Source organism: Chiloscyllium plagiosum, chromosome 27 (assembly GCF_004010195.1).
Source record: "Chiloscyllium plagiosum isolate BGI_BamShark_2017 chromosome 27, ASM401019v2, whole genome shotgun sequence".
NCBI lineage: Eukaryota > Metazoa > Chordata > Chondrichthyes > Orectolobiformes > Hemiscylliidae > Chiloscyllium > Chiloscyllium plagiosum.
In genome coordinates, this window is record NC_057736.1 from 28,290,274 (window position 1) to 28,303,464 (window position 13,191).

A 13,191-nucleotide genomic window follows, 5' to 3' on the forward strand; every position below is an offset into this window, starting at 1 on the left:
AGATCCATCTTCTAAAGTATTGCTCCCCTACCTGGTTAGCAAGGTTAGATTTCATAGATTACAGGGAGAACTAGCCATTTGGATACAGAACTGGCTCAAAGGTAGAAGAGAGAGGGTGGTGGTGGAGGATTGTTTTCAGACTGGAGGTCTGTGACCAGTGGAGTGCCACAAGGATCAGTGAAGGGTCCACTACTTTTCATCATTTATATAAATGATTTGAATATGAACATTAGAGGTATATTTAGTAAGTTTGCAGATGGCAGCAAAATTGGAGGTGCAGTGAACAGCGAAGAAGGTTATCTTAGATTACACGGTATCTTGATGAGATGGGCCAATGGGCTGAGGAGTGGCAGATGGAGTTTAATTCAGCTAAATGAGAGGTGCTGCATTTTGGGAAAGCAAATCTTCGCAGGACTTCTAGACTTAATGTTAAGGTCCTAGGGAGTGTTGCTGAACAAAGAGACCTTGGAGTGCAAGTTCATAGCTCCTTGAAAGTAAAATTGCAGGTAGATAGGATAGTGAAGAAGGCATTTGATATGTTTTCCTTTATTGGTCAGAGTATTGAGTATGGGAGTTGGGAGGTCTTTTTGCAGCTGTACTTGGTTAGGCCACTTTTGGAATATTGTTTGCACTTCTGGTCTCCTTCCTATTGGAAAGATGTTGTGAAATTTGAAAGGGTTCAGGAAAGATTTACAAGGATGTTGCCAGGTTTGGAGGATTTGAGCTAGAGGGAGAGGTTGAATAAGCTGGGACTATGTTTCTTGCCTAATACCATCAAAATTATCCTTCCTCCAATTTATAATTTCAACTTTTAGATTTGTCTATCCTTTTCCATCACTATATTAAGACTAATAAAATTATAGTCGCTGGCCCCAAAGTGCTCACCCACTGACACCTCAGTCACCTGCCCTGCCTTATTTTCCAAAAGTAGGTCAAGTTTTGCACCTTCTCTAGTAGGTACATCCACATACTGAATCAGAAAATTTTCTTATACACACAAATTCCTCTCCACCTAAATCCTTAACACTATGGAAGTCCGAGTCTACATTTGGCTTTTTAATAGTTGTGGGTGAAGAAGGTCCCCAGTGGACCTTCTCACCCAGACCTTAATTGGTGAGATGCTGATAGAGTTGGCAAGCATCTTACCATGCTCAATTCACCCAATTGTTTTTCCTTTTTGCCATCTAACTCACCACTTCCAGGGATGGGAAATTGCAGACAAAGAAACATAATATAAATGGCAGGTCTTGGCATGGATATGTTTAAATGCTAAAAAAAATTACAAGTTAAACACCCGAAAAATGGCTTTGTTTCCTGAAAGTCTGGCACAATAAGAGGGGAAGCTCTGATCAAGCACAATTGAAAGAAATTTGTAGGTCAAAATTAAAGAAGGCTTTGAAATATGTCTGGACAGAGTTTGAAAAACAGATGCCGTGAGAGACCCCATTGGGCCAGTCACTTTCCTGACTTTATAATGATGACGTTGGTATCATATAATTAGCATTGACATCAGCAGTATCTCTACCAGAGTATAAGTGAATGTGTTTCTACTACACGTAAAGAATGAGCCTCCAAGTTGCAGCACGTGACAATCAAAAGCTCATTCGATAATACCGCAGTTGCATTGCAGCTGCATACGCAATTGTTAACCTTTCACCTCCTAATCAGTGAGTCAGCTGGGCTGTTGATGTTTTGTTGTTGTTGCTAGTGGCAATAGAATATAAAGCAGTGTAACTTTAGGAAGTCAGTCAGTACAGAGCAAAGGATTGTTGGAATCACAAGTGAGCTGGGGGAAAATAGAAAATGGTAAGTGCTCCTTTTTGATCATAATTCCATATTTCAGACTATAGTCTCAGTTTTAAAAACTGTTTTTTAAAAAGATATGTTGACCTAGACATGTTTTCTACTGTTGTAGTGTGTTTTTGTCATGTCATTTGTAATGCGTTTTTTAAAATAGCATGTTCATGTGAATATGATATTTGTTGAATGGTGTATGTTGGCTTTTGTGTAAATGAGTTTGGTTTTTTGAGGTGTGATGATGTGTTTATACTGTGTTTAAGGCTACTATATCTGATACATATGTAGTGTGTGTGATGTAAGTGTATAGTTGTTTCTATAATGTATTGGTGGTATATGTATTGCGTGTCATGTTGATTTGTGTTTAGTCTGGTATGTGTATATATGTTTGTAGCATGTGCTGTGTGAAGGTTGTGCGTTTTTGGGTGTTGCTGTATCTTCATTGCAAACTCTTCCATGACAGCAGCATTAGCGCTGTCTAATTCATCTTTAAAACAAAGGTAGACAACTCCAGAATGTTATTAATTTGCCCAGGTGTGTCTCAATACCAAAGCTGTCAAATTAGTACAAACACAAGCCGGTACCAATGCAAAACAGTCCCAACTTTATTAAGAAGTATGTTGGGATAGCTTTTACAACAAAACAGTACTCTCTCTAATCCTACACAGCTCCTTAAGTTTACAGTACTTCCCAAAGCTCTTGCAGATGTTTCTCTCTCTCTCTCTCTCTCTCTCTGAGAGTCAGCGGATCTCTGCCTCTCGCCACGTCAGTCTCCTTAGAAGGTCCAAGACGAATGCAGAGAGCAGTCTGTGGGTGGACTCTATTTCTATATCTTTTACATGGTTTCTTAAATGTTTTTAAGATGTGACATCAGAGTTTTACTTGGCCAACGTACTCAGGATCCCCTGCTGTTTGGCCAAGTTAGTGTTATGACACGAGGTAAACCCCTCTGCTAATTTAAACCAGCCACACAGAAAAAAAGTTCACCTCATGCTGCAATCTGTTAAAATTTGAGAGGCAAAAACCTATCCCAGAGGTCACTATTTAAAGTAAAAATTAACAATTTTATTCTTTATGACCAACAGAGAATATTAAAACAACAGCTATTTACAACTCCTTTCTTTTTAACCTATCTTTTACCACCCACTCTACAGTACTGGTCCGATGAAAAAATCCTGATTAAGATTTACAAAAAAAAAAGTTTTAAAAAAAAAACAGTCAGCTTTGTCGATTTTCCTCTGTAGGTTTTCTCTCAGTCGGCTTCGATGTTCTGCTGCACAAACTTCTTATTGACAAGTACCTTTCAGAGACTTGTTCTGGTGGCAGTCTGTACTTATTAGTAGCTAGGCAGTTCTCCCCCTGACTGTTCAAAATGTCTGGTTTTATACCCCAAAACATCAGATCATTTCATTGGTTTTTATGTAATCAAATATCTTGGGGCCTAAATTTAAACTGGACGAATTTGAATTTATTTTTGTTCCACAGCAACACACACTCCAGCTATTTGTTTCGACCAAGTGTTACATTTTTACCTTGTTCAGGACACTGCACTTTCAGTCCTTGCTAGCTTCCTCTCTCTCAAAAGGTACAGTACACACCTACACTTTCAGAACACTGGCAGTTGTGTTTTGGCAGCCAAATGGCTGTTACATGAGACAACTAATTTCTATCCCTGCTTTTTAGATCATGTTCTGGGTTGGTTTTGTAATGAAGTACATGGATTGGCTGTCAGATTGTAGGAGGGTACTTATCAAAGTGGAGGACAGAGTTTTTGGTCTGATGTTGAACTCAATATAGAGTCCAGAAGACTGTAAACTGCCCGAATGGAGAAAGAGGTGCCATTGCCCCATTTTTGTCAGACAGAGTCAGGGGCAAATGGAAAGGTGGAATTTGAAACATAGATTAGCTGTGATTTTGCAGAGTAGCAGAACAGGCTTGATGGGTCAAACTGCATATTTCTGCTCCTAGTTCATAGGTTCGTATGTTCTCATTGCAAGAATAGAAGTGGGAGATACAAATCCATGTGACCCAAAGTCAATTTATTAGTTTCATTCTGCCCAACTTTCTCTCAGAAACCTGTATTAATTACTAAAATGAATGTTTAATTTTCTTCATCCTCTAAATTTAAAAGCATGTTATATCAAGATAAGTTCAAATTCCAGTTTGGCATAATTGAAAGAGACAAATCAAATATTTGCCAATTCTCTGATCTTATAACTAAGAAAATATTTATTCTTAATATAGTTTCTATGGGTGTTACTAAGATGAGATCAGGCATAGATAAACATGATCAGGCATATCATGCAAGCAGCCATTTAATAAACAGTTCAGGAGGTGAGACTGATGAACTGATAACAGATCCTAGGAAAGGTTTAACTCAATCATGTAACAAAATGTATAAAGTGCAATTCTAAATTCAAATGTAGATTTCTGATTCAATGGCATAAATTTTAACATACAGATAAATTTCACTTTGGGAAGGAGAGGGTATGGTTAGCACTGCTGCCTCCGTGCCAGGGGCCCAGGTTTGATACCAGCCTTGGGCGACTGTGTGGAGTTTGCACATTCTCCCAGTGTTTGCGTGGGTTTCCTCCCCACAATCCAAAGAATTGGATTGGGTTAGGGTGAAGTGGCCATGCTAAATTGCCCATAGTGTTCAGGGATGTGTAGGTTTGATACATTCATCAGGGACAAAGGTAGGTAGGGGAATGGGTCTGGATGGATTACTCTTCGGAGGGCCAGTGTGGACTTGTTGGGCTGAAGACCCTGTTTCCACACTGCCGCAATTCTAATTCTAATTTTCTGAAAGGTTAGGTATCCTAGAAAAACAAGTTTCACTCTATAGGATGTCTTTAACTGGGAACCCCATCAGTAGACAAACTAATCAACGTGCTGGAGGCCTTTAGGGAGTGAACATTTACTTAGGATCTCACATTCTCATTAATTTGTCTAGTATAATTCCTAAGTGTAAGTGAATGGTTTGTTTATTAAGTAGCTGTAATGCAGAGCTTGCTTGTACTGTACTAATTCCAACCTTGACAACACCCACAATAACTACACTGTGAACAAGTATTACCAGAAGTGCAAAATTAGTGAATCACCAAAGTTTTAATTTTTGTTTCAGCTGTATCACTTCCAATTGTAACTTGATTTTTTAAATGAAATTCTATTGAATTATATTTCAAGGATAAAGGCAATTAAGCATCGATTGTAAAGGAGAGGAGCCAGGAATCCCTCTGTCACCATGATGGCAAAATTAATTCTTCTAACTCATACAAAACAAAAACCGACTCTTTAGATGAGATCACTAGCTATCATGCGACAGTCATTTTACTTTCAGACTGGATACCTTGCTCCTCAGTGACCTACATCTTAATTTCTTGTTTTGTTGTTCCTATGTTTAAGTTTTATATGAATGGTGAGAAAATAATCCCTTGCAGTTTAGTGTGATATTCTTAATTTGAGCTCATTCGTAGAGTTCATCCTTAATATAGTAAGCCTGGTAAGTTTCTGTGTAAATAACTAGATATTGAGCAAAAATCTATTTGCAGTGATAACACTAGACTGGAAATCTACTACTTTAAATATTTGTATTTTGTTTGTCACTAACCAGCTCCATATTTATTCACTTTCTAGAACTCTGACCTGAAGGAGAGAATGAAATATTTGCTTTATATGCAAATTATGTCTGCACAGGTCTTAATTTCAGGTAGGTCTCATCTGACAATTCATAGTGGGCAACGTAGTGACTCAGTAGTTAGCACTAGTGGCTCACAGCAGTAAGGATCTAGGTTCAGTTCTAGCCTTGAGTGACTGTTTGTATGGCGTTTGCACATTCTCCCTTTGTCTATGGTTTCATTCAGGTGCTATAGTTTCGTCCCAAAGTTCAAGGATGTCCAGGTTGGTGGATTGGCCATGGGAAAATGCAGGGCTCTGGGGATAGGGTGGAGCATGGTGGGGGGCGGGGGGGTCTAGGCGGGATGGATGATGGATGCTCTTCCGAGGGTTGGTGTGAAAATGTGATGGGCCAAATGGTCTGCTACCACACTTGAATGGATTCTATGACAACATTTTTTGTCTGTAACTCTTGTGAATATTTCCTTGTACTTTTTAAAAATAAATGTTTGGAAGGGCAAAGAAATCATATCAATCTGTTAACAGATGTGTCATCAGGAAGCTCTATCATCAAAGCCAGAAACCATTGAATTTAAAGTTCAAGATATTGAACTTCGGATAACAATGGAAGAATTCAGAAATGATCAAAGCTACAGTTATTGTGTCAATGTTGGTGAATTTGCACTGATATCATGAATTTCAATAGATTCAATTGATCACTATAATACATATTGGCTTTCCAGAAAAGGATGTGAAAAAACTGTGCAATCTTTCCACTCTTGAACATTGGAAAGAACAACACTTAATACACTGAACTAAATACAGATTACACTTTGTTAATAGCACATTAACTATCTTGGGTTTGCAGTATTTCTTGTTTAAGAATCCCTACAGTGTGGAAACAGGCCCTTCGACTCAACAAGTCCACACCGACCCTCTGAAGAGTAGGCTCTTGTTTAATGCACAAGATTTTCCCTACTCTTGTTTGATGCACCTAACCTACACATCCCTGAACACTATGGGCATTTTAGCATGGCCAACTCCCCTGACCTGCACATCTTTGGATTGTGGGAGGAAACCAGAGCACCCAGCAAAAACCCACACAGACACGGGGAGAATATGCAAGCTCCACACAGACAGTTGCCAGAGGCTGGAATGAACCCAGGTCCCTGGCACTGTGAGGGAGCAGTGCTAACCACTGAGCCACAGTGCCACTGTACTTCTTTCATGTACTTCTGACTACGTATCATATTTTTATTGGATTTAATCCTGACATCTCAGATCTCTGGAGTGTTCATAAACCATATTTTAAATGAATCAACATCAGAAGAAAAAAAATTATTCCGTTGCTGCTTTTGGAACTTTTATGCACTTAGTTGGCTGCTGCCATTTCTACATGGCTACAAATCACTTCATTTTGGGATACCTAGTAATAAAGAAAGAAAGAAAGATACTTTATAAATGTAATAGAATGAGCAACTCCAAACTTATTTCTACTCTCTTGGCTTTGTCACCACTGCCATGATAGTCTGTCAATTATCCCTAGTCAAAGCATCAAGATTCCTCTATTTAGAAGGCTGCTTTATGATTTGACCAGATACTCTAAGTTATATTAAAAACTATAGACTGGAAAAAATGTTAATTTTTTATTACTGATTTCCAGGTGCATTTGATGTTGCTGTATCAAAGACTACATTGGTAGGAATTCACAGACAAAGTATTGTCCTTGGATGCAGTTTTACTGTTGATAGTCGTTTACCACTGGACCATGTAATCATCACTTGGCAACGTGCTGAGACGAATGACGTGGTGCACAGTTATTATTATGGCAAAGACCAACTCAGTCAACAGAATGAACAGTATTCAGGCAGAACAAGTCTATTTCCAGAGGAATTCAAACATGGCAATGCTTCATTAAAACTGGCAGGAATGACAGCAGAGGATGCTGGGGAGTATGTGTGCTTTGTTGGCAATATATTGGGAAGTGCCAAAGGGACAATTTCATTGAAATTTGCAGGTAAATAAGTTTTATTTGTTCCTAATTATGCAGTGATGATTTTGTTACAAAATCAATGTGATAATTCATGTTTAATGTGCTTAAAATTCATAAGGAGAATAGTCAGGTTGCAATTAACACAAATTAAACTGAACGCAAGATTGCCAAAAGCCTAACGTAATGAAGTTAATGTAGGAGATTAAAACCCAGATATAAAAGGAAATTTGTTTGACTGTTACAATCAAAGGGTGATCAAGATTATAGACATATTTTTGTGATCCAATATAAATCCTTTGTAGAGGAAGGACATCAGGCTGCAAATAGCTTAGCAACAGCTTCATTTCTTTCCAGAATGTCAGTTTACTAGGGATTCTGCCCTTGTTTATGATAAAGTTATGAATAACAAGTACATGGACATATGATTTTTTTGTTTGATCAACATGTCAAATCCTTGCCCATTTTGAAAGCTCCTCAACTGCCTACACTTTACTCAACCCTCCCCTGTTCAAACTGCCATGTCCTGAAGAGGGGTTACACCTAAACCATCGACTTCTCCACCTCCTGATGCTGCCTGGCTTGCTGTGTTCTTCCAGCCTCCTGCCAAACTGCCGTGGTGGCAGTATGACTTTTATAACCAAGTGACCTTGCTTTCTGCCTTGAATGCCTGGCCTTGACCAGTTAACCACATCCTGCATTTCTCACTACAGTATCTTCATGCTTTTTCTAACTCAGCAATTTCAATTTCCATCTTCACTTACTTGACCTTCTCTTGGTATTCTATTGCCACCCGCACAATATAACTTCTCATTACAGTATAAAGATCCCAACTTGTATACATAACCACTCCCTTTATCTTATGACCTCACAAGGCTCTCTATTCCCACCATTTCAAACACAGACAGACAGTTAGTTTCAACCATTTCTACGTATTCCACTCCCCTCCGATCTTATCACACCCTTTCAAAGTACTTTGTAGGCCTCCGTTAACATGAGTGAAGAACCTACTCAAATCTATCATTAAAGGTAGAGTGGCTGCACATTAGGACAAACATGAGCGATCCCATATTAGAATAGTCACTTTGGAGTTTTATTTTGAGGAGAAAAGATTATTAATAAAGAGGTGAGTTCAAAGAATTTAGATAGCATTTTGACTTGGCTTAGAAATTCTTAGGATGGTCGAAGTTAAAGAATGGGGCAAATGGAATACACCCTGTAGAACTGTAATGTTGCATTATTATTTGTAACCTATAGATGCGTGTGAAAAGAGAGGGCTTCCTTTGTGTTGTGTGGCTGATTTTTGATTTGTCTATCTTGAGATTATATATTAATGCCACCCGGATGCTTCACAAATTATTTAATGTCAACAAAAGCAATTTTCTGTTACTTCTGAATAATGCAAGCAATTCTTCTTTGTAATTCACAGCTTACTATAGGGATCCACAACTGTTCATCAAACTGAAACCATCCAGTTCGACTATCATTCTGGAATCTCAAGGTTATCCTGAACCATCTATTTTCTGGTACTGCGCAGAAGATAAAAATGTGTCCCTCCAGCCTGAAATTTCATTTGTTAAAAGTGAAGATGGTCTTTACTCATTCCAGAGTATTCTTAAACTTGATAACACAATGATGAACTGTAACCATGTGGTTGAAATTCAGAACTCCCTTGTTAACCAGACTGTTACCAGGAAATTCAACATCCTTTTACAACGTAAGTTATTAATTTAGTCAATTATTAGTTCAGGTACTTAAGTCAAATTTCCTGGAATTGTGCCTTAGACATAAATAAAATCTTTGAAACTATTTATCTGAAGAAATACATAAAGTTCAATTTTCCAAACCAGAGAAATGGCTTATACACTAGGAGCACAAATCACAAGAAACCTCAACTTTTTTGCCACAATTTCCTATTCCTAGATTTTAATAAAAGGAAAATCACATGAACTGTGACCTACACTCTGTGTTATATTTTCGAAATAGAAAAATGTAACTGCACTTTCTTGATTTATATTTCCCGTAGGCAAGACTGCTCTGGGACATATATTCACAGAAACGAAATTTTAATCGCAAAAAAGAGCATTGTAACATTTACCTCTGAATGCAAAATTAATCATTTTTGTGAAATATTCACAGAAGCCACAAAATATAATGCGTCAAGTTCAAGGGTATAATTTGTACAGTGCCTTCTCCTAATTTCCCGTCTTTACTTCAGCAGAAATCCAAAAGTAAATTATCTGGTGAAAAGGAAACTCTTGTGCACATATTTTGTAGAAGTGAATTAATTTGATGGATTAATATTTATGTTTTTCACTTTCAGAACAAGATATTCAGAACCAAAACTTCAACAAGAACATGTGGATTGCTCTCAACTCCTGTACAATTCTGATATTTGTAGCAATTATTATTCTGATATTGCTAATCTGTAGAAGCAAACAAGCTCAACAACAGGAAATTGAAGAAAAAGCGAAGTGTGAATTTATATGAGTGATCCCAGGAATGGAACAGTTGATTTTTTTGTTTATTCTCAGGTGATTCACAAGACTTTATTATCCACTGTTAGGATGAGCTTTCTTTTTGAACTTCTGCCTTCCGTATGTTGAAGGTTCTTCCGCAGTGCTGTTAGCTAGGGAATTACTAGTTTTGACCCAGCAACGAAAAAGAAACAATGCTGTGTGGTGTAATCAATGTCAAAAGGTAACCTGGAGGTGAGGCTGTTCCATTGCAGCTACTTGTTCATCCCACTGAGTGTTGTAGAAGACACAGCTGAAGAAGCAGCACTTCCTATAAGAATCTACATACTGTAACCACAGTACATCTGCAATGCACATTGTGTAATGTTAGGACTAACTTTTGATACTGAAAAATACAGTTTCTAAGTTGACCAGATCTGTGATCATTTTATGAATGAGTAGCAGTTTATATATATATCTCTCTGGAGTTATGTAGAAGTTGGTCGCTGCTTTCCCATCCCATATCCTTCTAAACCTTGGATTAAAATGCAATAGTGATTGAAGCTCATGAGCAGCTAGCAGTGAGAACATTATGGATAAATAGATGGCTCTGGTTAGCTTAACTTTCAGCTACAGCTTTTCAATGACTGAAGTTATTTCAGATTTGATTATTCCCTGCTGATCATAGGGAAGATTAAGATATATATAAATCAATCATGAAGCAAACAGTCAGCATCTTATAATTATGCAAACAGAAAACAGAATTGGACAAGCAAAGACTAACAAAGTCATGTAAGCGCTATGATGTACATTGTTGCCAGCAGGAATAGAATATGCCATTTTCTAATCTACAGTTGAAGGAGACATGTTGAGCTCTAGAAAGTCACAAGTATGGAGTACAAGGTCAAAAACTGTGGCCCCAAAAGTTCATCATCTGTGATCCTAGCAGTGGTGCAGAAATTGGGGTCACTTGTATCCTGCCAGTGTTTGTCAAGTCGTCAAGAAGTTATCTAGTTTTCCTGTGCTGGTGAAACCCAGTGTTATTATAGATGCATCTTCAATGCAGCTACGATATCTGCCATAGCAAGTGGGTGACTAAGGCTCTCCCCACCTGCCTCTCCGACCTCAGTCATGGACTCTTTCAGCTGTTCTATTCCACAAAGCTATGCACTGAAGAATAGAACTGGAGCTAATGTTTACAAATTTTTATGTTTTTTTTAAACCGAGATACACATTACGAAAATATCCCTAATCATGTAACAACACTAACTATTTGTAGGCGCACAAGTGAAGGCCCAGTTATGGTCCACCATGTTTGTACAATTAAACACAATTAATATACAATTAACATTGTCTTCCTAATTCGGAGGATGATCAAGTAGGTTTAAAAAAAATTAGTCCAACTTTTGGAATTCATCTGATGGGGCCCTCATCTGGCATCTCAACTCAGTGTTGGGAACCAACACCAGCAGTGCAATTTGAAACCATGTTGTTGTGAATCCCTGACCCTAGTGTAGCCTTTTTAACATTTGCCATGAAAGGAGAAGATAGAATGATCTATCTACCATTTAAAACAGGGTCTCAGTCATTTTCTGCCACATTCTTGCCAGAATTGAAGTTGGGCAAAACCTATGTGGACGTTGAGGGCCCAACAGTTTACACAATATGCCTTACCTTGTTTTATATTCAACATTTAATAATTTATTTAGAATAAAGAGCTGATTTTAAACTAATACAACTTGTAAGTTTGGTTCACGGTCAGATTGATCTCTTGATTTATAGCCCCTCAATTTTATATTCAAATTACTTCATTGGAGCCCAAAATCAGGCAGGCTATAAATCCCAAATGAGGCCCATTTCTGGCTCAGACATTTGGACATAACTGTAATCTGATGTGTTTCTATCTGGCATTTTGTGAAAAATCCATCAAGAACTTTAAGTTCAACTCTTAACTAACAGAAATAATAATCACTGCCAAAAAACTCCCCACATATTTAAATTATTTCATGTCTATTCTGGCTGCATTACTTTTATCAGTTTAAAGTATTTTATATTTTTAACACAAATGTATGGAATATGAACTTAAATTTTGTAAGTTTCATGCAAACAATTTTCTAAATAAATTGTCATCCATTTATGTTGTGAGGCTACAGTGTGGTAATTTCTTTTTTCAGGAACAAATTTTCTTGAGTGATAAAGCATAATTCACTGCAGCATGAACTCATTAAATTTAAATTATCCAGCAGATTTAAATACATTCAAACATCAGAGAACATTGGAAAACATCTGAGAATTTGTCAAACATTTTAACAAGTCTTGTAACCATGAAGGTGAGGAAGTAGCAAACAAATGAGTGGAAAAACCTGGCAATTCTGCACCCAGCAGAGGCGCTGAGTATTCACAGATCAGATATAGTGCTGCCAGTTACAAACATTTACTGCAGTTATGAGAATTTAATGTTTTGAATGCTCCTTTTTCCCCCTCATTATTCATCATTACAATTTCATTTCTGCACACTGGACATTCTGTCTCCTCTGAAAGTTGATGGTAACAACAAGCAAACACATTCTTGTTGATCCTGCAAAAGTCCTCCTGCCAAAGTCTGGAAGCTTGTGCCAAATCAGGAAAAATCTCAGACTAGCCAAGGAGCAGGCTGACATAGTCATACTCAACATTAGACCTTACAGGCAATGTGCCAGACACAACCATCACCATCCCTGGATATGTTCTGTTCTACCAGAGGAAATAGAACAGTGGTTAATAGTCGGAAGGAATTAACCTAGAAGGCCTCAATGTGACTCCTGACCACATGAAGTCTCATGGCATCAGGATAAACTTGGGCAAGGGAACTTCCTACTGATTACAACCTACTGTTTCCCACTTCAACTAATAAATCACTGCTCCTCCATGTTGAAAAGCACTTGGTGAAAGCATTAAAAGTGAATAAGTCGTTGACAGCATTCTCTCTAAACAGTGCGTGGTTAGCAGCTCTGAATTCTGCACACAGCAATTAGTATGATGATACTAATCATGGCACTGATTTCCAATTCCTGAAATCACTGCCACATATGACCTTGGAGGTCCACACAGAGGAAATGAAAAATGAAGGGAATGCTGGTCACAGAATGTACTCTGGCTGGGGGACTTTGAAGTCCTCACAAAGAGGAGTTTAATAACACCATTACTGAAAAGCTGGTCAAGTCCTAAAAGACATAGCTGCTAGATTTGGTTTACAGCAGATGATGAGAGAATCCATGAAGAAGAGCTGCTTAATCTTCTCACCACTGAACAGGCTACAGACACATCTAATCAGTAAGAATGACCAGCACACGG

The 13,191-nt window shown here is 38.0% G+C and overlaps 1 protein-coding gene across 1 annotated transcript; it reads left to right on the top strand.

Annotated features, from left to right (window-relative positions):
• The first annotated feature begins 1,686 nt into the window (after positions 1–1,686).
• On the top strand, positions 1,687–11,995 carry LOC122563704 (CD276 antigen-like). Its single transcript, XM_043717811.1, has 5 exons — positions 1,687–1,806; positions 5,434–5,506; positions 7,076–7,429; positions 8,832–9,119; positions 9,726–11,995. The coding sequence occupies exons 1-5, from the start codon at positions 1,804–1,806 to the stop codon at positions 9,890–9,892; spliced, it is 885 nt and encodes a 294-aa protein (XP_043573746.1). The 5' UTR covers positions 1,687–1,803; the 3' UTR covers positions 9,893–11,995.
• Positions 11,996–13,191: the final 1,196 nt, after the last annotated feature.

What these genes read in the sequence shown, in the direction of transcription:
- LOC122563704 (XM_043717811.1), top strand. An exon ending in AATTTCATTGAAATTTGCAG is followed by an intron (nt 7,430 to 8,831) that starts GTAAATAAGTTT and finishes TGTAATTCACAG; the next exon opens with CTTACTATAGGGATCCACAA. An exon ending in ATTCAACATCCTTTTACAAC is followed by an intron (nt 9,120 to 9,725) that starts GTAAGTTATTAA and finishes TTTCACTTTCAG; the next exon opens with AACAAGATATTCAGAACCAA.